This window comes from Sinocyclocheilus anshuiensis, unplaced genomic scaffold, assembly GCF_001515605.1.
Source record: "Sinocyclocheilus anshuiensis isolate Anshui unplaced genomic scaffold, SAMN03320099.WGS_v1.1 scaffold815, whole genome shotgun sequence".
In the NCBI taxonomy this organism is placed as follows: Eukaryota; Metazoa; Chordata; class Actinopteri; order Cypriniformes; family Cyprinidae; genus Sinocyclocheilus; species Sinocyclocheilus anshuiensis.
In genome coordinates, this window is record NW_015549621.1 from 396,583 (window position 1) to 423,939 (window position 27,357).

Sequence of the window (27,357 nt, forward strand, 5' to 3'; positions counted from 1 at the left end):
ACACACACACACACACACACACACACACACACACACACACACACACACACACACACACAACTAGTGCATTGATTAGTCTGATGTGAGACAGGAGGGTTCTAGACAATGCAAGATAATGTTACACTAATGTGTCAGACAAGGTCGACAGACAGAATGAGCAAGTATGTGAATCAATGGAGCTGATTCAGAGAGGATACAACACAGAGAGAGAGAGAGAGAGAGAGAGAGAGAGAGAGAGAGCGAGAGCGAGAGCGAGAGCGAGAGCGAGAGCGAGAGCGAGAGCGAGAGCGAGAGCGAGAGCGAGAGCGAGAGCGAGAGCGAGAGCGAGAGCGAGAGCGAGAGCGAGAGCGAGAGCGAGAGAGAGAGAAAGAGACAGAGATCCAGGAAAAATGAAGAAACAAGTATTATATACAACATTTCTCAGTGCGTGGCCCCTTTCTGTCACAACAGCACACTCAGATGATTGGCCAGCAGACTGAAGACTCCACAGATCAGATTAACTGCAACTAAACAACAGCCACTGCGCAAACTAAGACATACTGTATGTCAGAGAGATTTGTGATAAAAGACAACAGAGTGACCCCATTTAAAACAACTGGGAATTTTCAGAGATTTACAAGAAAGGAACTTGGGTCATATCTGATATACATAGCTGTATATTAGATTGATATCTAATATACAGCTACTATATGTGGAGCAGAATTTTGGACCAGTAAGATTTCACTGTGGGCGGGGGGCTACCCAGCACTCCACTATTAAAATCTGCTTGTTAAGTTATGACATACGAAATCCTTTTTCGGGGGCGTAGGAAAAAAAAAAAAGCTCATGAAATCTACATCAATACAGCCATAGAAACACAGCGCATTTAGGCCACGCCCACACCGGAGGGGGAAAACAATCCAACCCTCTCCATTGACTTTGTATTGTGGAAAGCTGCCTCCTTGTCATTTCTGACTTATAACAAAATACAGAACAATGCCTAAAAGCGGCTGTGTGACAAGGTGTACAGTAAGCAAGCTAAAAAACCCAGAACTACGTTTATATAAGCTGTCGACCCCAAAAAACGACCGTTTAAGGACACAAAAGTAGAGCGCAATGTCATATTACTCTTGAGAACTACGCCCACTGGAGGGAAACGTAATCGACGACAGGAAATATTCATTATTTTTAACCATGTCAAAGGATTATTTCACCACACTATGTGAACCTGAGAGGAGAAGATTTATTGAGAAACTAAATTTTATTGATCTATGTCAGTGCCCCTTTTCCTTACCTTCCTTTTGTTGGAGAAATGATCCAACTGAATGGCCCAATGTGAAATACCCTGACATCCACAACAATTTGATCGAATCACCAAGTAACAGCATCATTTAATCTACCTAACAAAGATCAAATTCAAAACACATAGCTTAGATAGCTTCACCCCTTAACTTATGTAATAATAATCACAGCACATAGCCTCAGCTTCATAAAAGTTAGCAGGGGTGCAGTTGATTACTAAGTTAGCTATTAGAAAGCTTATATTAGCTATGTGTGTTAGCAAGCTGTAGCTTGGGCCAATTGGTATTCATCCACTTTGATATTTACTACTTAATATAAACTATTTGATAAAATTTTGATATTTACAAGTATTTGTTTCTAATCAAATAATGAATGTTTCCTGTCACCGATTACGTTTCCCTCCAGTGGGCGTAGTTCTCTGATTAATATGACATGTTGCACTCTACTTTTGTGTCCTTAAACGCTAGTTTTTTGGGCCGACAGCTTAAAAAAAACGTAGTTCTGGGTTTTTTAGCTTGTTTACTGTACACATTGTCACATAGCAGTTTTTAGACATTGTTCTGTTTTTTGTCATAAGTCAGAAATGACAAGGAGGCAGCTTCCCACAATACAAAGTCAATGGAGAGGGTTGGATTGTTTTCACCCCCGGTGGGCATGGTTTTCAGATTATGACACGTCGCTCTGTCTCTATAACCATTTCATTGTTAACAGCTGTTTGCGAAAATGTTGCAATTGCAAATTATTTTGCTTCCCTTTAAAATGCATGTAATCAAATCTTGTGTCAGTCAGGATCAGGCCATTCTGTTGAAACAGTTCTTGTAAGAGGAAGAACCGCATCTTCCCATCCAACCAAAGCAACAGAGACAATTTACATGCTCATCAATCAAAACCCATTCAGCTCTGACTGTATTGAACACTTCAGTTCCAGTGTTTCTGTACTAAAGATTATATTATCTATGCAGCACCCAGGGGTTCATACAAGATTGGTGTCTAGTATGAAAGAGCTTCCTAACACACCATAAATGTGACCCTGGACCACAAAACCAGTCATTAGGGTAAATTTTTACGAAATTGAGATATATGAAAGCTGAATAAATAAGCTTTACAATGTATGGTTTATTAGGATCTGACAATATTTGGCCAAGATACAACTATTTGAAAATCTGGAATCTGAGGGTGCAAAAAAATCTAAATATTGAGAAAAACGCCTTTAAAGTTGTCCAAATGAAGTTCTTAGCAACGCATATTACTAATCAAAAATTAAGTTTTAATATATTTAAAAGTAGGACATTTACAAAATATCTTCTTCAAAAGATCTTTACTTAATATCCTAATGATTTTTGGCATAAAAGAAAAATCAATAATTTTGACCCATACAATGTATTTTTGGCTATTGCTACAAATATACCCGTGCTACTTAAGACTGGTTTTGTGGTCCAGGGTAACAAATGTCTTTTTTCCACGCTATTCTTGACACTACTTTAAAGTGATAGTTTACCCAAAAATGAACATTCTGTCATTTACTCACTCTCATGTCAGTCTAAACCTGTATGACTTCTGTGGAATATCAAAAGACAAGATTTAGAGAAAAACCTCAGTGTTTTTTGTCCATACAATGCAAATCAATGGTCATCAAAACTGTTAGGTTACCAACAGCCTTCAAAATATCTTCTTTTGTGTTTCATAGAAGAAAGAAAGTCATGCAAGTTTGGAACAACATGAGTAAATGATGACAGAACATTTTGGTGAGCTATTCCTTAAAGTAACCTTTCACATCTGTAAAGTTAAAAAGTGGTTAGTGCCACTTTTAAGTTTTAACCCAGGTTTACTGCTCCAAAACATAATCCAGAATAATGTCAACACAGGATTAAAAATTAATGGGTTAATGATTTTTTTTTTTTATAATTTTTTTTCTTATAATCCTTTATTCATACAATAGTGAAGGGAGAAAGATAGAAAAAAGGTAGAAAGAAAGAAAGAAACAAACAAACATACATACATACATAGGTAGAAAAAATGGGAAACCTGAGAATAAGTTAAACACTGCATCACTGCGTCAATGGGAGTTCACAATTTCAAAAGCCTACATAAGTCTACCTACATTAAGTGACATCCTCCAGGTTTTTGTTATTGCTAAAATGTTCTCTATATATTTTTATGTGGGTTCCTGATTATTAGTTCCTTGGATTAATGAATATTAGATCCTTTTCTATGAAAGTGCTTTTTGTAAATGATATGATCACAGATCAAAACCTACATGTACTCTGTTTGACAGAAACCTGCCTAAAACTAGATGATTACATTACTTTAAATGAGTCTACCCCCCAAGATTACTTTTATAATCATGAGCTGCATTCAAAAGGTAAAGGGGGAGGTGTTGCTACAATTTATAGTAATATTTTCAGTATTTCTCAGTATTTCTCTTATTTCAAGTATAATTCGTTTAAAGTAATGGTGCTTTATATAACATTATCTAGTGTAATAAGTGTTAATGATAAATTCCTTGTGACGTTTGTACTGGCAACTGTATAAAGGCCACCAGGGCACCATACAGACTTTATCAAAGAATTTGCTGATTTTCTATCTGAGTTAGTGCTGGCTTTAGGGTTGTGACGGTGAGGAAATTTCCCACCAGTTAATCGACGTGTGACAACACCGGTATCACCGTTGGGGTGGGAGGGGGGTGTTAGTTCATTTGAGTTTCCCTCTTTTCTTATCTTTCAAATGGCTTGTAAAAGTGCCGTGCGCATTTTACTTTCACTTTTGAATTAGCGGCAATAGAATTGTCGCAATTCGGCATCAAGCAATTGTTTGTTTGAGTTTTCCCTCTTTTCCTCGGATTTCTTGGCTTTCAAATAGCTTGAAAAAGTGAAGTGTGCGTTTTACTTTCACTTTCAAATTAGCGGCAATTCTGCGTTGATTCAATTCAAGCAACAACGTCAAACTCATAACTTTTATTAACAAATGAATATAAATACACCATATATACCTAATAAAATAACAAATTACTTAGGCTACACAAAATTTAAATGGGTATATAAAACTGAAAATCAGCAAACACTGTGGAACCAAATAAATAAAAAACAGAAAGTTTATTAGCAAAACGAATAAGAAAGCTTGGAGGCACGGCATATACACCTTGATGTAAAATATAATAAATAAAATACACAAAGTTTAAATAAAGTAATCAGCAAACATCAACAAAAATCTTCAAAAAGACTCCTGCTCCGTGGTGCACTGTTGTTCGCGCACAGTTCGGCACGCTGCATTGAGCGTTTAGTTTTTAAAAGTGTCTGTCCTCTAACTGAACTAGGCTAAATTATTTTTGTTTCTATAAAAAAATCAAAACGACGGTGGGGGGCGGTGCCGCGGTAGGCAAATGACCTAACCGGTGTTGCGGCTTAACACCGGTATAACCGAAAACACCGTCTATCGCAGCAAGCCTAGCTGGCTGCAGATAAAATCTTAATTGTTGGAGATTTTAATATCTATGTAGATAATGAAAAAGATGCATTTTTGGGATCAGCATTTATAGACATTCTAAACTCTATTGGGGCTAGACAACGTGTCAGGACCTACATTGTCATAATCATCCTTTAGATTTAATACTATCACATGGAATTGACGTTGATGGCATTGAAATTCTGCAGCAGAGCGATGATATCAGATTATTATCTAGTCTCATGTATACTCCATATAGCTAAAGCTGCAAACTCAACTCCTTGTTACAAATATGGTAGAACCATCACTTCTACCACAAAAGACTGCTTTGTAAATGAAATTCCTGACTGGTCTCAATTCCTCAGCATATCTGATAGCTTAGAAAAACTTGACGTTGTAACAGAAACCACTCTCTCTTAAACAGACTCTCTCTTTTCTAGCACTTTATATATGGTTGCTCCTTTACGCATAAAGAAGATTAAGGAACAGTCCGACACCGTGGTATAACAAGCACACTCACACACTAAAGAGAGCAGCCTGGAAAATGGAGCGCAGCTGGAAGAAAACAAAACTAGAGGTGTTTCGTATTGCATGGAGGGAAAGTACTTCCTCCCACAGAAAAGCCTTAAAAACTGCTAGATCTACTAACTTTTCGTCTCTTTTAGAATAAACCAAACACAACCCCAGGTATTTATTCAGTACAGTGGGTAAATTAACAGACATTTCCCAACATCACAGCAGTAATGACTTTATGAACTTCTTTACTTCCAAGATCGATACTATTAGAGATAAAATTATAACCACGTAGCCGTCAGCTACAGTATTGCATCAGATGTGCACTATAGATCCCCTGAGGAACAATTCCACTCATTCTCTGCTATAGGAGAGGAAGCGTTGTATAAATTTGTTAAATCATCTAAACCAACAACATGTATGTTAGACCCTATACCATCTAAGCTACTAAAAAAGGTCCGTCCTGAAGTCATAGATCCTCTTCTGAATATTATTAATTGGTCACTGTCATTAGGATATGTCCCAAAAACCTTCAAACTGGCTGTTATTAAGCCCATCATTAAAAAACATGGTTCAAATCATACTTATCTGGCCATCATCAATTTGTAGCAGTGAATGATGAGGTATCATATCGATCGCAAATGCAGTATGGAGTACCACAAGGCTCAGTACTAGGACCATTGCTTTTGACGCTTTACATGATACCCTTGGGAGATATCATAAAAAAACATGGTTTTAGCTTTCACCGTTATGCTGATGATACTCAGCTCTCTATTTCTTCACAGCACGACGAAGCATACCAATTTGCAAAACTAACAGAATGCATAGTTGATATAAAAACCTGGATGACTAGCAACTTCCTACTGCTAAATTCTGAAAAAACAGAGGTGTTAATTATTGGACCAAGAACCTCTGCATGTAATAATCTAGAACACTGTCTAACACTTGATGGCTGCTCTGTCAGTTCTTCATCATCAGTTAGGAACCTAGGTGTGCTATTTGATAGCAATCTTTTCTTTGAAAGCCATGTTTCTAGCATTTGTAATACACATTTTTTTCATCTTAAAAATATATATAAATTACGACCTATGCTCTCAATGTCAAATGCAGAATTCTGAGAGTTTTTCATGCATTCATGACCTCAAGGTTAGATTATTGGAATGCTTTATTGGGTGGTTGCTCTGCGCGCTTAATAAACAAACTCCAGCTGGTCCAAAATGCAGCAGCTAGAGTTCTTACTAGAACCAGAAGGTATGACCATATTAGCCCAGTTCTGTCAAAACTGCACTGGCTCCCTATTAAACAACATACATTTTAAAATCTTGCTAATTACTTATAAAGCCCTGAATGGTCTAGCTCCTCAGTACTTGAGCGAGCTCTTATTGCATTATAGTTCTTCACGTCTACTGCGATCTAAAAATTCTGGCCATTTGTTAATACCTAGAATATCAAAATCAACTGTGGGCGGCAGATCCTTTTCCTATTTAGCACAGTCCGTATCCAGTCCAGATGGTGGATCAGCACCAAGAGACGACCTCTACAGCCACGAATGTCAGCGGAGACCATGCCAACTAGATAAGCCCCAGAGACATATCCCCTGTGAAGACCTCGTCAACTAGACGGCCATTGGCACAAGACTACAAGAACCAGACGAGTCCTCTGCTCATCTGACTTGCATTGCGGTCTGGAATTAAACCACACCATGCAGGTTTCGTCTGGCCAGAGGAGAACTGGCCCCCCTGGTTTCTCCCAAGTTGTTTTTCTCCATTTCTGTCACCGATAGAGTTTTGGTTTGTTTGCCACTGGCGCCTTTGGCTTGCTTAGTTGGGGACACTTAATTTCTGGCAATATTGGCGACTTGACTGCACGGATACTATTTGAACTTACCTGAGCTAGATGATGACATCACTGAATCAATAATGAATTGACTTTAACTGAAAAATTGAGTGTTTACTATTGATCTTTTGCATTGTCAACACACTATTCTCCTGTTTAACACTGTAAAGCTGCTTTGACACAATCTGTATTGTATAAAGCGCTATATAAATAAAGGTGACTTGACTTGACTTGATTAGTATATGTCACATTACACTTACTTCCTGTTTCGATTCTGTACGGCCTGCTGCTGTTGCATCTGCTGCTGTGAAGGAGCGGGCCGTTTGCGACTGGCTTCCATGGCCTGATTGTTAAGTCCGGGTCGGACAGCAGGGCTTCCTCCATATGGTGGTCCTGGAGGCCCCATTGGGGCCCCCTGATGAGGCATTCGTGGTCCTGGAGGCATGCCGGGCCGCTGAAAAAAAGATGACAACAAAAGGAATGACATAAGAAAGTGACTCTGAAACAAGAGATTACAGATATACAGTGAATCGGTATAATAGTGCTTTTTAAACATGCACATTAATAACTAACAATCAGTTATAAAAAATTTACTTAAAAGTAATTTGAAATGAAAGTGAAAAGTTTGAAAAATGAAAAGAATATGTGCACATTTGTGTTTAGTTTAAGTTAGGTGATGATGTAAAAATATCTGTCACTGTTAGACCTACTGTAACTTACTAGTACAACAGCAGCTGTTGCTTTCCTTAACAGCAGCAGCAACTGCACACACACAACTTAAGTGCAATCTATTCAACACTTGTGACACCAGAAACAAAAGGTCACACATACAACATTTCAGGATAGTGAACAGATGACTTTGAATGAGTAAACCCGAGTCTTGTCAGACTCACACGTACATGTCTCTCCAGAGAACAGATGTATTTCAACTTTGTCTGATACAAACTCATGCTATTTAACTTTTAGCTGCAATTTAATTTCATGCGTTAGGTTGCTACTCTAATTACATCAGAATGAACAATGGTTTTACTTACGGAAAAAATAACACTGAAACAACCTGATTTTATTGAAATTACAGGAAATGTTCACTACTGAATTGAACCGCTCAATAAATAATGTAGACAAACTAAAAAACAAAATGGTGTTGCCAATATGTTAGAGTAGCATAAATATTCCACAGAATTTAACATCAAGTACAGAGATACACCACATATTAAAGAGATACTAGAGATGTAGCTGCTTTGAAACATGATATGAACTTGACATTAAAAAAACAGTTCTCTCCAGGATATACTCATTTTCTTGGCTGCTAATACAACCGGGAAGACTTCAAATGATGGTTATGATCACAGGGTAAAAATCAGGGGGGCTATTATTACAGATATTTTTTTTCCTGGTATTAAAGTTTCACCCTTAGCTATCTGCTTAAGTAATTGATAATATATTATAGTGACATAATAAAGTCTCTAATGGCTATGGCTGCCAAGAAAAGACAAATGAAAATGTTATTGAGAGTGACATAACTGATGGGTGCACAGGGAGTGAAGGAGTGAGACAATACAACTGATGGATGAAAGATAAAGTTTCCTATGATACTACACAACACCTTACATGAAGAAGAAACAGACAATAAGATGGGCAGGATAGCAATAGGTTAATGACAGCAGACAGGATTTTCTTTAGAAAGAGAAAAGAAAGCAGAGTGCTAGGGTCATGGTGCTGGTAGTGAAATTGGACAGGCAATTTGAGAGCATGTCAAAGGTACGGCTTAGAGTGACAGGGCACACAAATACACAGACAGTGATCAAAAGAAACTCCAATCAGACAAAAATAGACAAATGTACTGCAGGAAATGTACACTCCATGTCTTTCTTTCTCAAGTCATAATGAGAGGACAATGAGTTCAATGAGAATAACTGAAGTCATATCAAACAACAAAGACATGTTAAGTAAGGCAGATATAATGACAAAACACTGAAAGGGAGAAAGCAGGACAGACCTGGATCATGGGAGAAAATAAGGTGTAAAAATGCACTGATGCATCACAAAGCATAAATTCAACGCTTTGATTACAGAATTTATGAATGGACTGGAATTATAGTCATATTCCATGTATTACGTACTTCTTATCCAAAATACAGTTCTTGACCTGTTTTCAGTTGCACCTCTGCAAGAGATGTGTCTTCAGAATATATCTGAAAATGCTTATGAATCATACCACAATAATCAAATAAAATTCACTAACATTATCAATTATAATTGTCATCAAAGGAGGTTGTTCTCTTTTCAGTTGACTGTGAGAAAAATTTGACAGTAAAATTCTGATTCATAGTCTATAAAGTAACATTTTTATCAGTTGGTAAACAGAATTCACTGTAAATCACTAATATGTTTATGAAAATCTCCAATTCATTCATATGAGACATTCTGTAAAGCTTGTCTGAGTTACTGTAGCAACAGTAACCGAAGGGGACGGAGCTTAGTGAAGGGTCATTACACCAGCATTACTGTATATGCCTGCTAGGGCTGGTTCACAACAATTTTTTCCAGTCCATTTTGCTACTTTTGCATTGTTTCCTATGTAAATATACACTAGACAGATTTGTGATGTGATGTTTTTTAGTTACACTCAAGTCTTTTGCAGCATCTCACACGACACAGCGTTCTAAAAAAATGCAGTGCTCAAGTTGAAGAGTTCAACTTTAAAAAAAAAACACACCTTATATTTACCTTATTCCACTGCCTGCATCTTAAGTTTTTCAAAACAAAAACACATTCTGTGTGAATGGCCAGATCTGATTTATTAAGCATTGTTAAAAAGTTTTCTACAAAGCTGCTGGAGCCAAAGACACTACAGAAGAATTGAAGATCTGAAGAATATCTGAATCGGTCAAGCTCCCTTCCTAATGGTGTGAATTCATCATTTGAGATTTGACGTAGTTATGTTAAACACGATTACTTTCACCTTGTGGCTTATGGTGTGAGAAACCTCTTTGCACTTCAGTTAAACAGGAAGGGCTCACATTGAACTGCTGCAGATGTGGTATGTGAAACAAATATGTGAGAGTAACATCTAACTGCTGATTTTAGATGTTTTTTTTTTTTTTTACTTATACAGAGGAAGTGATTGTGATGATGTACCTATTAATGATGTACCTTACGTGGGCTTGAGCCGTGTTACGTCTGCAGGTCAGGAGATTGATTAAATGAACTCTAGACTGTTGTGAAATAAGAGCAGACTGTGTAGTGAGCATTGAATTCAGGGTAATGAAAAACAATGACTTACAATGAGATATTTAGCATTCTATAAGGCCACACACTTGCAGGTGTAACATTTCTGTCATTCCCTGAATACTGCAGATAAACACGTTATCTGTCTCAGTCTGATGTGCTGCCAGATGCTTTTAACTGTCTTTGCCTGCTGTTGAGCTGTCTTACCATCACATTAACACAGGAAAAACTGACCAGCAGGAAAAATTATCATGTTTGATAGCTAGAGAGGAATAAAAGAGCCTTTCATCAGATTCCTCGTTATCAGAGTAGCGGGTTTGCGCATGAACAAAAAACGGAACGTCCTGAAACGTACCACTTAAAATAGTTTAAACAATTACTGTCCTTTGCTGTCTCTCTCTGTGTGGCTGCTTTGTTCACAAACCACTTTGAATATAAATTTGGATGCAGGTAGGAAGGAAAACATTTTATTTGGAATATTTTCCAGCAGTCACACCATGTGGATTTGCACTTCAGAGAGAGTGGCAGTGTTTGTGCTGTCAATCAGCTTTGACTGATGAGCACTTCTGCTCGATTCCTGCTGATAAACAACAACTTTTTGCTCAAGAACATGCACGTCCCTCTGGAGTTTCTTTGCTTGCTGTTAATATGACAACTGCACAGACATCTGATTGGATAGATGACATTATCTGATTCCTGTGCTTTCCATATGTTACTGCAGATGTTTACATTAGCAACCAAATAATCAGTTTATAAACGGACTGAAAATTTTCAAGTAAACCCCTCAGTCCATCCAATTGAGATTGTTTTAAATGAAATTCCATTTCGATTGAAAGGGGCGGTGCAGATCTCTGTTAAAAAGTAACATTTTAGCCACGCTGAATCCAACTACTTTACGTGGATGAATTTACATCTTGCCTATGTCTTAGAAACTTATCTTTGTCTTAGAAACTGGTCAGTGGAAACAAATATACAAGTCTGATTGTAAAGTTTAGGATTCATATAAACATAACTTTCAGATTCTAAAATCAGATTGGGTTATTTCGGAGTGACATAAATTTGTGCATATAAACATGTTGATACACAGGACAAATTAAAAGGTACTTTTATTTAATTGGATGGTTTCAAAATCACAATAATGATTTGTTGTTTGAAGCAACAAACAAAATAGGGTAAAAGTCATAGTGGTTAGACCTATTCTTATTTTGTTATTTTCAAATGGTTTATTATAGTAAATCCGTGTATTTTTAAAGTGTAAAATACTGTTACTCATTTCACTGTATTTCACCATTATAGTACGTTTGCTTTGATTAAAGTGAACTGGAATGAGAGTTTCCGCTCCTAGAGTGAAATGACCTATAGGTCATCTTTATTTATCCACACAGTTACACACTGAGTCTGTCATTAACCAAGACTGTGTTTTATTTTGTGCCCGAGAGAGAAGGAGCAAATATAACGTGTAATGTGTATTAGAGAAACACTGAAACTGTGACACCTAATCTGAACTCGACATTGAGCCAAAACTAAATGTTTGGAAGCGGAGATCAAAAAGAAAATAAGGATCGAGACAGAATATGCATAAAACTAACAACAAGTCATCGTCTAAAGCACAGGTGATTTATCACATGCAGAGAGACAAAATACTCTATATACAGCAAATTTCAAATACTCTGATTAGGTTTTCCAAAACAAGAGATGGTTAATACTGAACAGTATTTGCCACAGATTTCCTTCCATACAAAGCAAACTTTGAGTACTCATTTCACTCATACTAGTGGCTGTTTAAACTGTTACTTAATTGCAAACCTTGATGTGCATGTACTGTTCCTTGCCTTGGGAACAAGGCTGAACCACCACATTCTTGCAGTTCAAACTATGGTCAAACATACAATGTCATGTAACAGAGAATATACAGTATAACTTTCATATGCCAGGCTTCAGACTGAGTGCAGTAGAGAAGCAGTAAGGTGAACAATAGCAAAGGTCAGGCTGGGGTAATTCAGAGAATACAGAGTCCAGAAAAAAACACAGAAGATGCAGAGGAGACGAAAACAGGCACAGGACAGGACATAAAAGGAGAGGAAGCCAAAATAAGGAGCGGGAAACATTTGCACAGGAACAATCAGTGCTTCGTCAAGGTTAATTAGTCTGCAGAGGCAACACCATCATTTTCTTCATTCATCATCCAAACTCAGCATTTATGTGTTATGTGAAGTTAAAGCAGATTAATGCAGAACTGAGGCAAATAGTGAACAAAAGGTTGTTTATGACGCCAAGACTATTACTGCAAGTGAAAAGTCTTCACTTACAAAAGCACTTCACTTACACAAGCACACTAGAATTAACTATTAATTATTAATTAACTATTTTTTTGTTTTGACAGAAGTTTCTTACAATCACCAACGGTGCATTTATTTGATATGTTGTCGATAATATTATTATCCATGTTTTTGTGGTGATACATTTACAGTATTTTTTGCGGAACAAAAAATAAAAAATAACAATAATCTTTTGCAACATTATAAATGTCTTTACTGTCATGTTTCATCAACTGAATGTATTCTTTCTTAATAAAAGTATTCATTTCTTAAAAAAAAACTTCCTCAGCCCAAACTTTTAAATGGTAATGTATATCTCACAGTCATTGAATAATCCTTCTATCTAATAATATAATAAAAAATCAGAATCAAGAAACAATCAAACACAGACACCAACTAATGAAGCTCTTCAGAAATATCATAGTCTGCCACATGTATTAATAACAGCAACAATAATAATATTTAAATAATAATAATTATTATTATTATTAACATGGCACCTTTCTAAAAATCCAATGTTGGTTCACAAAAACAAGAAACCATATCAAGAATAAAATCACAGGGCTCAAGAAACATGAAAAGCAAGAACTAAACAAATAACAGCATGAAAATGCTGTTTTACACATTACGCTCACTCTACTACAAACTGCTTTTTCAGATTGATCTGCTCTGGCTAGACAAAGCCCTGCTAATCACAAATAAAGATTACACCGCTACTGTACTGTACATACACAAAGGTTTAGACAATAAGTGGATCCTTACAGCCTCTTCTGCTTCAAACCTTGAATAGTATCATATAGGAAACAGCAGTCTGTGATATAGTATTATTAGTAGTAATAATTGTACTCGCTACTAGTACGTCCTTTGGCTCTAGGACTAGCTTGAATTTTTAATGAATGACATGACAACAGACACGCTAATCTACATAGATGTTATCTGAAGCACTTGATGTGTTCTTGGAGTTGTAATAACAGTGTGTTGAGTCTCAAAGAGCGGCATGTGTTTTGAATGAAAGCGCCCGTCACCTTAGGCACGCTGCAAAACGCATGCAGCCTCCTGTGACCAAGTGGCTATCTTTGGCCTTTCTTTCACGTTCGCCGATCAGTCTCGCTCTTTTTTTCTTACATGCTCATCTCCCTCATTCGCCTCTCCTCCCCACCCCGTCTCCGCTTTAGAAAGAAGAGCGGCGAGGAGCCGGAATCCGGAGGACTGGAAATAACCTTCACATGGACACCGTTCACCGCTATCAGTCAAACGCACGGGCTGTGTCTGTCTGTAGCTGAACTCAACACACACACACACACACACACACACACACACACATACATAACACACACACACACACACACACACACACATACATATATATATATACACGCATACACACACACATACACATGCGCCGAGAGGGTACGTACCACTCCATGGACGAGGAACTCAAATAGTTTGCTCTTGGTGGCTTTGCGAGCTCCTCCAGCGGTCTCCTCCGAAGCCATTTCCCTCTGGTCTCTCTCCACTCTGGTTCTCCCTCTCTTTTGTCTTTCCCTCTCCCTTGCCTCTCTTCCTTTTCACCCTTCGCTCACCTCCTCAACCCCCTCCGAGGCTCCCTGCTCCACTTCCCTTACTTTCTGTTCTCTCTCTCTCCGTCTCGGAGTGTGCTGCCCTATCGAGTCTCTCACTCTCTCTGTCTCTCACACTTGCGTTTGGTTGAGCTGCCTTTCAGGAGCCCGGCTGCGAGAGAACGTGGGGGGTTGCGAGTTGGGGGTCTTTCAGGGGGGTTCCTGTTGGCCCACCATGACTGTCCCCCCTCCCCCTTTTACAAACACACTGACTGAAAAGCACACACGCTCACTGGCTGCTGCAGCTGTTGCATTCCATTGGTAGATAAGGGAATGCTCGCTGACTGGTCGGTCGCAGCCCTGCTGCGGTGTAGTTAGTCTCGCCGCTAACCAAACCCCTCCTCCTCTGCCTTCACTACTGCTCTCTCTCATGTCTTTGCTGCAGTCAAACCCAGCAATGCTTGGAACACGCTGCTCATTCTCAAAAAAAACAAAAACAAATGGAGGGAGGATCCTTAAAGCAGCAGCAGTGAGGAAAACCTGCCCGTTTTCAGATTGTCTAATTGGAGGTGGATATAAAACAGGCTCAGAGAGCACTGAAGACAGATGTTTTTACACTACCTGTCATATTGACCTTAATTGCCATCTGTGTTAACTAAATACTAATACCTACAATAATAATTCCTTCAGAATTTTGCTGTATTAATGGATTACGCTGTTGAAAATGTGGGTTTTGAAGCCATACCTCACCATCAGTGATAATGAACAGGCAAAATAACTCCAGGATCTTCCCAAAAAAGTGCAATATCCAATACACTATTTATATTTTTATTTAACATATCCTCCTCCTATCTTATTTACATTCCCTTGCATAATTATTTCTGTATATAGATTATTTGTACATAAATATTGTCTATCTTGTCTATTGTGTACATAAATTAATTGACTAGTTGTATGGCGTATATGTCGACTGTCACCTGACCAGACCGGAAAACAGGTCTCATTGCATCCGCTTGTGTTAACAGCAGTATGAACTGATGCCGATATCTATGGACTTTTATGGTAATCAACTATGAAATAAATCAAAGTGTAAAGGCCAGAATAGGACGTCTTTTGCGCATAACCCCCATTTACAGTATTATCTGTGTTTTATGTTTTTTTTGGTGTGTGTACTGGAAGCTTCACCAAGACAAATTCCTTTGTGTGTGTGTAAGAATACTTGGCAGTAAATCTCATTCTGATTTGGATGCTGATTCAGTTGTCTCCTCATTCCCTTACTCATTTGATGAGTCAGTTTCTCAAATGTCCATGTGCCTGATTTTCCCCATAACTTCAAAGCTTTCTCTACAAATTATTAAAAATAATTTCACACTTCAAGCTTATGCATATTAGTAATAAATTATGGTACTTGAGGCTGTAATTGCATATTTAGATTCGAGGGTAATAATTAAAAAAACTGAGCACTGAAAAAATATCTGTTGACCAATCATCTAAATATTGGTTGTTGTGTGATTCTTGAAATTTCATTTAGTTTTTCAAACAAACAAACCAAAAAGTTAATAAATCAAAATGTTTAATTAAAATTGCTAAATACATTTTTTACTTGAAACTGTCACTAATGGCAGGTCTCTGAAAATAGCTTTGTGGAGGAGGCTAGCCACAAAAATTCCTCCCAGCCACAAGTCGTCTCCCATCCCCCTTGACTTCCCATTTGCTTAACTATAAAAGAGCAGTGAATACTCAATCATTCAAGAGGTGTTTTAAATGACAAATTCATTGTGTGGCAAGTGTTAAATGACAGCTGAAAATCTTTACACCTGATGCCGTCAAATTAGAAACCTCTGTCAAGACATAGATGCAGACAATGGGAGAACATGGTAAAAAAAATAAAATAAGGGCTTGACTCATTTCAAAAGAAAGTGACTCATATTTAATTAAAGATTACAAGACAAAGGTTTTTTTGGGGGGGGGGAATAACACTCAAAAGTGAATCATGCAAAACCAGAAATGTTTCAAAAAATGATACAGGGTCATGTTAAAATGATGAAAGTGTCAAATTGTTAAACAACAATACATTAAGAACGATAGACTGATAGATCAACATTTTATTTTCTCTGATATTTTGTTTCATAACACTGAAGTTCAATTCTTAGCATTGTGTTTTGACATTTGAAAACAATACTAAAATATGCCTTTTAAATAAGCATTCAGTGTTGCAGAAACTTTAAGTTTACACAGATGTAGAGGAATTACCCTATAAGGACATAACTGACAAACTACTGGCTTCAACCTGTGAATCACAAAAATTACTACCACATTGTCTAGCAGTTAAGAGATCAATATCAATATTCATGCTATGATTCTGATGGAGAGCTGTGAATATGAAGACTAAATAACTTTTCCCAAATGTACCCAAATGTTTGGACACAAGTGGTCATTGTTTGTTGAAAAATCAGAAAGTGACTAAAGGTTATTAATCAAAATTCTATGCATTAACAATAAGGAGGTTTGTAAAAGATGCCAGAGAGACTGAGAATGAGGTGTATCAGTCAAACATATCAAGAGAGCTCTCTGTAACACAGGCCTTTATGGGAGAGTGGCACAAAGGAAACAGTTACTCAAAAGGAAAGCATGTCTGGACTCTAGAGTCTGCCAAAAATCATAATAATGACCAATTGTGGTGTGGCAAGTGATTTTGTGACCAGATGAGAGAAGTGGTGATATGTGACAGAAACTTAACACTGACTTAAAAAAAAGAAACGAGCAGCAGCCACATATGATTAAAATGCACAGAAAAATACTGCGAAAGGGCCTGTTTTTGCCTGCTTAAAATCTGTGAGAATTTTTTTTTTTTTTTTTTGGTGTGACATTGTGACCCCTTTATACTTTTGATCACCCCATTTCAGGATGTAGTTCTACAAAAGCATCTCATCAGAGCTGAAAAGATGTGGTGGTCTTGGTACCCCTTTGAGCCCCCCCAAGTCTCCCTTTTCCCATTACAGCTCTGCCAAATGCTCAGATCCCATTGACTGGGAGGTAAAGGGGGTGGGGGAGTGTGTGTGGGGTAAGGAGAGAGATTGTCTGTGAGCAATTCCATGCAAATGTCAACCTTATGAAAAAATAAAGTTTTTACCAAAAGAACAAAAACACTATTTAATTTGTGCATTTAGGTCTGTATTTTACTGCATTAGCATGCTTTAATAGAAATTGGAAGGAAATCGCTATGTTTATCCACCACATATGAGGGGTGCACCTAGAATAAAATTACATTTTCATCTAGCCGGATGAACCACCAGATTTCATGTTTTTAAATGAGAGCTCAATGATATGATAAGCATTTTGTAGAAAGATGGAGGCCTGTCTGAAAAAATAAATAAACTCTTTTTGTCTAATCAGCGATGATTTTTGGATTTTGAAGGGCTATACTTATGACGTCAGGTCGCTTCAGTGCTGTGTCATGTCTGTAACGGTTTTAAGATTAAATTTATATCATATAGTAATTATTAATGCAATTAACTTGAAACTTAATGTACAAAGCCATCTTATGTCCATTTTAATGATAAACAACTCATCTTCATTCTTTGCTCTTATCAATCATAATAACGTGTTATGGACGCTTCATATTAAATCATATGCATACCGGCGCGCATGTTTACCACGTTGCTGAGGACTGATACTGTGTCTAGTCTACTGCTGTGATCTGTTTTAGGCTTACCGTATCATAACATTTTAGAAATGTATTTATTCTAATAACATTTTAGAAATTGCATTCTGAACGAGAACATAGCGGAGATTTAGCCAAAAGACTGCATTTGTTGTCCGGGTCAGAAATAGGCACAGGCGGACTGTAGGACAAATTGCCAAAACTATTTTTAAATGTTTATTAATTATTTTTTTTAATTTTAATTTTAATGTTTTCTATTTTTAGTTTTAAATTCTCTTGCTTGGGTTGTGCATTGTAAATCACAGAAAGTCTACAAAAGGCCTAACCTATATGTTGTCTCCCCAAAACATTTTTTTTTTGTCACGTCCGTAACGCATGTGTATTTCCTTCATCTAAAATATAAAACACGTTTATATACGGACACTTCTCTGATGTCTGGACTCTATTTGCAGGGATTTAGAAAATATATAGAGATGGTTTAATATATTGGTAACTAATAGCCTCATTCTATGAGAATTTATATTTCAGGTTTTGACTGCAAATGTCACGTCCATAATGCTGGAATTGCTCGTGTGTTTGTGTCTATTGTTGGAGACTGCGGGACAGTTTGACCTCAAGCTGCAGTTTTAGGTTTCTCCTGCAGAGGTCTGTATATGCCTCCCTATGAAACTATTGACTCGAATCAATATTCCAAAGCAGAGAAGCATCACATTCTCATTGCCTAGAACTGGCCGTAAACAGTGAGCTTGGGGATGGCAGTTTGAGATACAGACAGTGACAGAGTGAATCATTTTAACTTCTAAAACACACGTTTTTATGTACAGATTAGATGACGGCAAGGTTCATTCAAAAGAGGGGGAATGAGAATGAACAATCAGACATCTATCTATCTATCTATCTATCTATCTATCTATATATCTATCTATCTATCAGACTGTATTGCCTTCAAAACATTCAACCTTTAATCTTTAAAACCATTTTAAACTTCAAACTGAAAACGTTCAAACTTCAAGCTTTTAAAACGTTTTCAAACTTTCTGATCTGACTTTCTCAAGCCAACGTCAAAGTCTATCTATCTATCTATCTATCTATCTATATATCTATCTATCTATCAGACTGTATTGCCTTCAAAACATTCAACCTTTAATCTTTAAAACCATTTTAAACTTCAAACTGAAAACGTTCAAACTTCAAGCTTTTAAAACGTTTTCAAACTTTCTGATCTGACTTTCTCAAGCCAACGTCAAAGTTAGTCTTGAAAAACTTTTTTTATCTAGTTTTTTTTTTTTTTTTTTTGCAATTACATTTGGTGACACTATTGCACAGGCAAAAATGCTCCACCTTGAACTGAAAGAGATATGGCTGTAATGTTTTCACTGTACTTTCTCTTAATGAAGATATGACCATTTTCTTGATTCAGCCTCCTTCAAGTGTACAAACCTTCTGAATGTTCATATATCAAAAGCTTGTATCCCGGGTGGTCCGTTTTCAGACTAAATGCACTCTTGGCAAAATAATCAGTAGCCAAGCCAAACAGACCATATGAAAATAAAAGCAAGCTACCTTATTCATTTAAAGACCAAGCTAATTTGATGTGATTCTGGAATACATTGCATGTAATAACATCTATCCTCAGCTGCTACATTTGCTGCAGTAAGTACTATGAAATGAATGTGTTTGAACTGATGTTCCAAACTATGCACTTGAGTTTGAGCACCTGGCAAATTTAATATTTAAATCACCAAAGGATAACAAAATTCAAGTAAACCTGAAACAACAAAAGAGATTTGCTACAAAGACATTGTTAATTTATAAGAAGTTACATATTTTAATTGAGAAATGCAGAAAATATTAAAGGCAGCAAGATTTTGATTTGGACTGACAAACATCTCTATCCTCTGTCTTCTAGACTAGAGTTCCTGGCAAGACCAGTTTCTCTGTCTCTCTGGAAAACAAAACTGTGGGGAAGAACTGTTCTCATCTCATAATCCTCACCAAAATAAATAAATAAATGAACGTCTCATTTGGCATCCACAATAGTTTCAGGACAAACTGTTCTCTTATATTGTAACTAATATTTTTTAGCTCTTGATACTAGCAGCTTATGTGCTAAACAATAAATCTAAAGCAATTAAAAAGTAACATATAAAGAAAAAAATAAGACTACATCTTACAATAATACCTTTTAAAATAATTATAAAGAGAATTCCGTTAGCATGATTTTGTATCTAGCAAACTCTTAATTCTGGCCAATAATACTGTTTAATTTAATATAACTTGATACTTTCTGATATTCAAAAATACACAGTCAGTAAGTTTTTTTAAATACATTTTATCAGCTAAGATGCATTAAACTGATCAAAAGTGGCAGTGAAGGCATAATGTTACAAAGAATTCTGAAAAAAATATATCTCAGTTTTCACAAAAAATATTAAGCAGGATAACAGTGATAATAAGAAATATTTCCTGAGCACCAAGTCCTGAGTAAAGGCTGCTGAAAATTCAGCTTTACCATCACAGAAATTAATTAAATTTTAAAATATATTAAAATAGAAAACTTATTTTAAAATGTAATATTTCACAATATTACTGTCTTAGTGAGCATAAGAGACTTCTTTCAGAAACATGAAAAATCTTAGTGACCTCAAACTGTTGAACAGTAGTGTAAACACATTGTCAAATATGTTAAATGTTGTATGTATTGCACACTACTGAAAATATAGACCAATGAAATCTGACTAAGCAAAACTACCGAGATCCAGAACATGTATCAGATACTGTGTTTCTTTTATTTCCCTCTTATATCTTATATCTGTTTCTCTCATCAACCCATATACATACACAAATACTTTGGTGTCTCTTTAACTTACATCCTTCATTCTCATTCTGTGTATGTGAACACAGAGAGAAGATGGACAGAATGAGGCCAGAGACAGTGAGGGGTCGAACTGAGCCTGCAATAAAGAAAGCCTTTCAAATCTACATATGACAGCACAAAGGTGAACATTCATGTCCTTTGACTGTATAACAGACACGCAGAACATCTGAAAAGCACCCGATCAGCTTTAAAGGCATCAACTCCATGTGTCAGATGCCATTTCAGTATGGATTAACAATAACAAGCCATTCAGATATCCCAGACTTTCTCTTCCCCTCGCTTACTCGGGTAGTGGGGGAAGTACTAAATGGAATATTGAGCCTTTCCCCCATAAAAATGGGTCAGCTCTCTGTAAGCCAGACAGTCTGTCTCAGAGAGGACCAAAAAGCACCGTAGTTGGGCGGACAGCACACTGCACTACAGACTCAGACTGCGAGCCATCTATTAGACAATCGAGCCCCTTCTGAGTCCAGGACTTTAAAGAGATGTGTGGAAAGTACTGAGGCCCACCGCACAGCAGCCGCAGACTTAATCTCAGTGCAGTTCACCTGTAATTACTCATAAGGCCAGGACACTGCTATGGGTTGTGAAGCATCAGGACTCAATATAGTATACTCAGTATATCAACAATCAATATAGGGGTGGTTTGGCTCTGAACTGAATACCCTTCATGCAGGACAGTGATACAAATAGGGGCATCTAGTTTTTAGGGTGCAACCGAACTCGACTGTCAAGTGATCGCCCAGCATTTTCATGCATGGAAAACAGAAGAACTGTTCGTTTCTCATGGAAAAAAAATAATATTATTATTTATGATAAAACTTAACCATAAAAACGTAAGCTTTCATTGTAATAATTGCTGCAATGTTTTAAGATGCGATTATACTTTTCATAATTCATAATTATGCTTCTCTGTGGAAACATACATTATCTTCTTCTGCACAAAAAAAATAAAAAATTCTCAATGGCTCCAACTTACAATGTCCTTTGAATTTTCTTAGCCCTTAAAAGGAACTACACTTAACTTAAGCATACTTAAAAAAAAAAAAAAAAAAAAAAGGGTACTTAGTACAGAAATAATTCATTTTAAAAGAACATATTTAAATATGAACTGAATGATTTCAAACACTTCTTTTCATGTTAAATGCATTTAAATAAAAGTGTATTATAGTTTAAATATTAAATGCAGTTGGCTGAACTTTTGAGTGATTTTTTGACCCACTTAAGCAGGACTTAAGTACATCTTTATGTCTTATATGCAATCTGGTTCAAGTAGCAAATAATCTGGTTCAAGTAGCTTGTACTGACAAGCATTTATAAAATATACTTTAATGTCATTTTATACTGAACATTGTATGCCATGTTTTTAAATATATTTGCAATTACACATTTGTATTGAAGTTGCAGCTTAATATTTTGCAATTTTTAAAGTACATTTAAAATATATTACACGTTATATCGAATAACATAATACAGTTAAACTTATAATCAAGCACTTTAGTATGTTAGACAGCGCATCAAAATAAGTGTACAACAAATGCACAACAAAAGATTATAAATTTTTTTTTTTAAATGTACATTAAAGTAAAACAATTAATTTGATGTGTGTCAAACATGAAGAGTGTGTCTTTAAGTACACTTAAGTGGCCTTTTATTGCATAAATATTACATTATGCAAGTACAGGTTTTTTAAATATATTTTTAAGATTTGATGTACACAAGTACACATTCAATGCAATTAAGTTTCTTTTTCACAAGGAAGAAGTTATAATCCTGAAATGAATAGTTATTCTAGGTTTGTCAACTGACCATAAATGTCTGAACTGTTGACCAAAGCAGTGTAAGAACATGTCAAGGACCAAACTAGAGAACCAAACCTGTCCACAGAGTCCAAGCTGGCAGGTGATGGCATCTGCACATTACAAACATCATAACACTGTTAAATCGTGTATATGCAAAGGTTTATGAAAAACATAAGGCACTCTACTGAGCTACAAAACAGAATTTTTTATAAATATCTATACATTATTTGTGAAAAGCTAACCTTACAAGCTGATTACTTGGCTTTTGGTTGCATTCACATTCCATGTTTTCTTGCATAAGCAAATCAAATCCCCTCATAAGAGCTTGCAGGAAGTTTCTGCGCTTACAAAGGATTGTTTTACCTTAATGCTGCAAGAGCATTTCAGTCCAGCCAAATAAGGAAGTCCTCAATTGTCCATATCTCTCTGCAAGGAACCTTGGACATAAAAGCCTCAGACATTTCAAAAGAGTGACCTAGTATTTGGGGGGGGGGAGACGGAAAACACATTCTCTGCAGTTTGAATTAAAAAAAAAAAAACACCTTACAGGAAGTAAAGCATACAATACAAAACATTAAGAAAAAAAACAGTGGCCACAAGTATTTGGACACTTAAGTCACATTTAAATTGTTTGAATGCCATTGAACTATTAGACTGCAAAATATCAAACCAAGTGGCATCTGCAAACAAATGAACCAAAACGTCTTGCAAGCTATTTTTTAAATGATTATTTTAACCAACTGATCACAAGTTAAAATAAAAATAGTATACAAAACAATATATACAATATATTAATAACTCACAAATAACATAGTAATAAATCTAAAAAGTTAAAATCTACTCTGCAAAGCATAAAGTTCTGTTTGTATTTGTGGTACTGGAGGTCAATCAAAGACATTTAGATCCTCTTTTAGGTAAACATCTTTTTGTTTTTCATAACAATTACCACTGTTCCCCAATTTAAAAAGTATATATTTTAACATATCAATAATACGTTAAAAATTTCAAATGCATGAACAGGCTTGGATTAAGTATAAATACGAAAATAAGTCAAAGACGCAAATACTGCAGGTGTCCTAACTAATGAGAAGACGTACTGTTGAGCTGAACAAAGGGCAGCATGACATGAGGCGTTTCTAGAGTACAGCCATAGCGATCCTATCATTATAATTCCTCACATTTAGACCTGCAGAAAGGCAGTGAAGGAGGAAAAGAAAAAGAATGAAAGAAATCGAGTATTTAATAATCATCCCTTCATCTCTCTGCCTGCACTCTCACTTGTGAAAGAGCCAATTCTCCCTAAAGCTCTTGAGGTGTGTCAGCTAGAAAAAGTGGGTCCTTGAATACTAATGGGATTTCTCTCAGTCTCAGATGATTGCTGGGCACTGAAGCGAACTTCTGTGATCCATTCTAAGTGTTGCTGGCCTCACTGGAATTGTTTCCAGAGAGAATACAAGGCCTCGAGCACTTGGTACTTCAAACTACAACCTAGTACTACAAAAATGTCCTTATTTGCAACAACTGACTTAGTACTTTGAAGCTAATCTGGCCACACAGTGTACAATCCCCAAAGGTTAAAACATTTAACAGATGCCTCGCTGAGAGACACAGCAAACAGTACATAAACGTCTCTTAATGTATCAAATTTTACAACACTAACTGTACAGCAATTAATTGTAAATATAAAAATTACACAACTATACGGCAAATTACTGTAATTAACTAATTAGTTTCTCACACAAAGCTATCAAATGTGACCCTGGACCACAAAACCAGTCATAAGGGTCAATTTTTTGAAATTGAGATTTATGCATCAGCTGAAAGCTGAATAAATAAGCTTTCCATTGATGTATGGTTTGTTTGTTAGGATAGGACAATATTTGGCCGAGATACAACTATTTGAAAATCTGGAATCTGAGGGTGCAAAAAAATCTAAATACTGAGAAAATCGCCTTTAAAGTTGTCCAAATGAAGTTCTTAGCAATGCATATTACTAATCAAAAATTAAGTTTTGATATATTTATGGTAGGAAATTTACAAAATATCTAAATGGAACATGATCTTTACTTAATATCCTAATGATTTTTGGAATAAAAGAAAAATCGATAAGTTTTAAAATTTTCATTTTTGGGTGAACTATCCCCTTTAAGACTGGTTTTGTGGTCCAGGGTCACAAATGGCTTTAAAAAACTTGAAATGTAGTTTACAGGTCATAAGGACTACTTTCATGGTATCCTACTGAGACCCAATAATTTTTGTCTTCTATAGCCTCCTGACTACCAGAAGAAAAAAACAAGTTGAATTTAATATTTTTTTCAAGTCATTACATTGTTTAGAGCATAAGAAAAAAATGGAAAAATACAATTTTGTTATGCTATGTCCTTTGTAGAGGACACCAGGACTTTAAAAATTCCTGTTTTAAAATGAATAAAAAGACATGAATAGACACGAAAAAGCAAAAACAGAATAAAAAAAAAAAAATCCAATCCATTTTTATACCAAACTTTGTATAAACTTTGTATAAAAATTATTCTCAACTATGTTATCAAGATTTGATATACCATTTTGCTTTATGCAACATGTGCATAAAATATCCATTAACGGGTTGTCCCATTATGTACAATGTATCTATACACTGTATGTAATTTGCATATTAATTTGTTTTTGTGGCAACATGTCATTAAAAAAAGAAGTGTAATAATGGGAGTAATAATTGGCAAGATTTTCATAATAATATATAATACTTCATAGGAATATTGAAATATATTCTGTCTTTGCGCTTGCAAATTCAGCCATGTAAATAGCAAATCCGCCATGGCGCGAGCGCAACTGGCTCTTAAAGGGAATGGGAGATGAGACTCTGATTGGTTTATTACTCATTAAGAGAATAGGGACAACCCTTTTAGACCATGCGCCGGGCGCACCGACCGTTTTTCCCGTCGTTAAACTAGCAAAAGTGGATTTGGACACGCCCTAAGTGCACCTGCGCCATGCGCTTAGATCGTTAAAATAGGGCCCCTAGTGTCCTCTACAGTGGACATGTATGAAATCAATGTCCTGTTTCGTAACAGAAAGTCATATTTTGATTTGAAACACCATAACATTTTCCTGATATGTTGATTTATGACAAACAATTGGAAAATTAGTCAGATTTAACTGATCATTACAAAATATGATCATATTTCCATAAGGGTGTTGAATTTGATCACTTAATTAATGTCAGCCATTTTTAAAGACCAAGGAGAGGGAGTGGTCATGGTGAAACATTGAAACATTTGGTATCTCTGAAAAGCCCTGAATGAGCTCTTTTACAGGACATCCAGACTTACAACTGTGACATGTGAGGGCATAAAAATAATGTCCTCTACAGAGGACAAAACTCCATAACTGATTGTCAGGAGGATAGAGAAGAATCTGGGCTTTCAAAAAGACACAAAAAGTTTGACCATGACTTTGTCTGCTGGGTTTTTAGAAATGCCTGAAATAACAGTTTCAAATATTTGAGGAACCATTGATATACTATTTTATGATCATCAATTGTGTTGTTTATTGTAAATCATTTTCATTTTTTTTACATGGCCCCTGTAAAAGACATGAGGATTGATATATTCCTATTAAACTTTGACAAGATATTACACCAATTACATTTTTTTTGTATTACAAATTGCCCCAGAACATTAATATGCACAACAATTTAGGAAATTAAATATATATATTTTAAGAAATGAATACTTTTATTCAGCAAGGACACAATAAATTGATCAAAAGTGACAGTAAAGAGAACATTTGAAACGGAAGACTGAAGGAAGGGCTACAAAAATTATTTTGCCATCACAGGATTAAATTACATTTTAAAATATATTCAAATAGAAACATTTTAAATTGTAATATTTCACAATATTACTGTTTTTTTGTGAATTCATCATCAAATTACCACAGCCATTGTGAACATAAGAGACTTCCTACAAAAACAAAAAAAATCTTACAGACTGCAAACCTGATTGGTAGTGTATAAGGTTGACAAAAGTTGATCAAACTGTATTCTTATGCTTCATGGTTTAAAAAAAAAAGATGACAACATTAAATTAAATTTGTCCCTTAGAATGCAGTTAGAAGATAGGGCTGGGTAGTCAGCAAAATTGTTTATGCATTACTCTACATCAATCATGCTTCTCAGTATAAACCTACATAAAGGGTTGAGAAACATAAATTGAATGAGCTGAATAACTGAAACAGTAAAAGAAACCTTCCAAAAGTTTGAATGGAATCAAAGCAAACAAGTGGAGGACCAGATATAATGACCACAGACCACACTTTTACCCACTTAAACTCACATACAACATGAAATACTGCACACAGGCACACAAAAGACCATCAACATTAAAGGCACAGCCCCAGCTCTCATAGAAACCAGCATGGTTAGATTGGACAACATGTACTATGAGTGCTTCTGCATGCTCAGCCTATCTACAGTCAATGGCGGTGTACGTTCCTGCAGTGCATCCAAGCAGAAGCAATGCAGCAGTTACAGGGCATTCCAGCAGCATGCACCTCACCACAGCCAAAAACTTACTGCACGGCTACTGAATACTCTTGAATAAGAAAAATAAAATTGTATTCTGGTGATTCACTCAGCAACCACATGTGATGGATATAGGAGGGAAACAAAATTGGGAGGGAATGGCAATTCAACACTGAGATCACAAATGCTTTGTCACATTATTATTTTGAAAATGTAACAGAACATAAAATACAGTATATGCTACAAAAAACTGACCTTTTATGAATCTGTTCCATATTACAATATGTTGTCTTATAAAATAACACTTCCTTC

The 27,357-nt window shown here is 36.1% G+C and overlaps 1 protein-coding gene across 2 annotated transcripts in view; it reads right to left on the reverse strand.

The window, feature by feature from the left end:
• Positions 1–27,357, reverse strand: part of LOC107659452 (SWI/SNF-related matrix-associated actin-dependent regulator of chromatin subfamily D member 3) — a 42,916-nt gene that overhangs the window by 11,598 nt on the left and 3,961 nt on the right. Inside the window, exons 1-2 of one of the 2 annotated variants that reach the window (XM_016448400.1) lie at positions 14,039–14,454; positions 7,332–7,525 (exon numbers count right to left, since the gene is read on the reverse strand). In XM_016448400.1, coding sequence (XP_016303886.1) covers positions 7,332–7,525; positions 14,039–14,116 — 272 coding nt within the window. In that variant the 5' untranslated portion in view covers positions 14,117–14,454. Of the gene's footprint in view, positions 1–7,331; positions 7,526–14,038; positions 14,455–27,357 lie in introns of those variants that run through there. The other variant, XM_016448401.1, reaches the window with a different exon arrangement.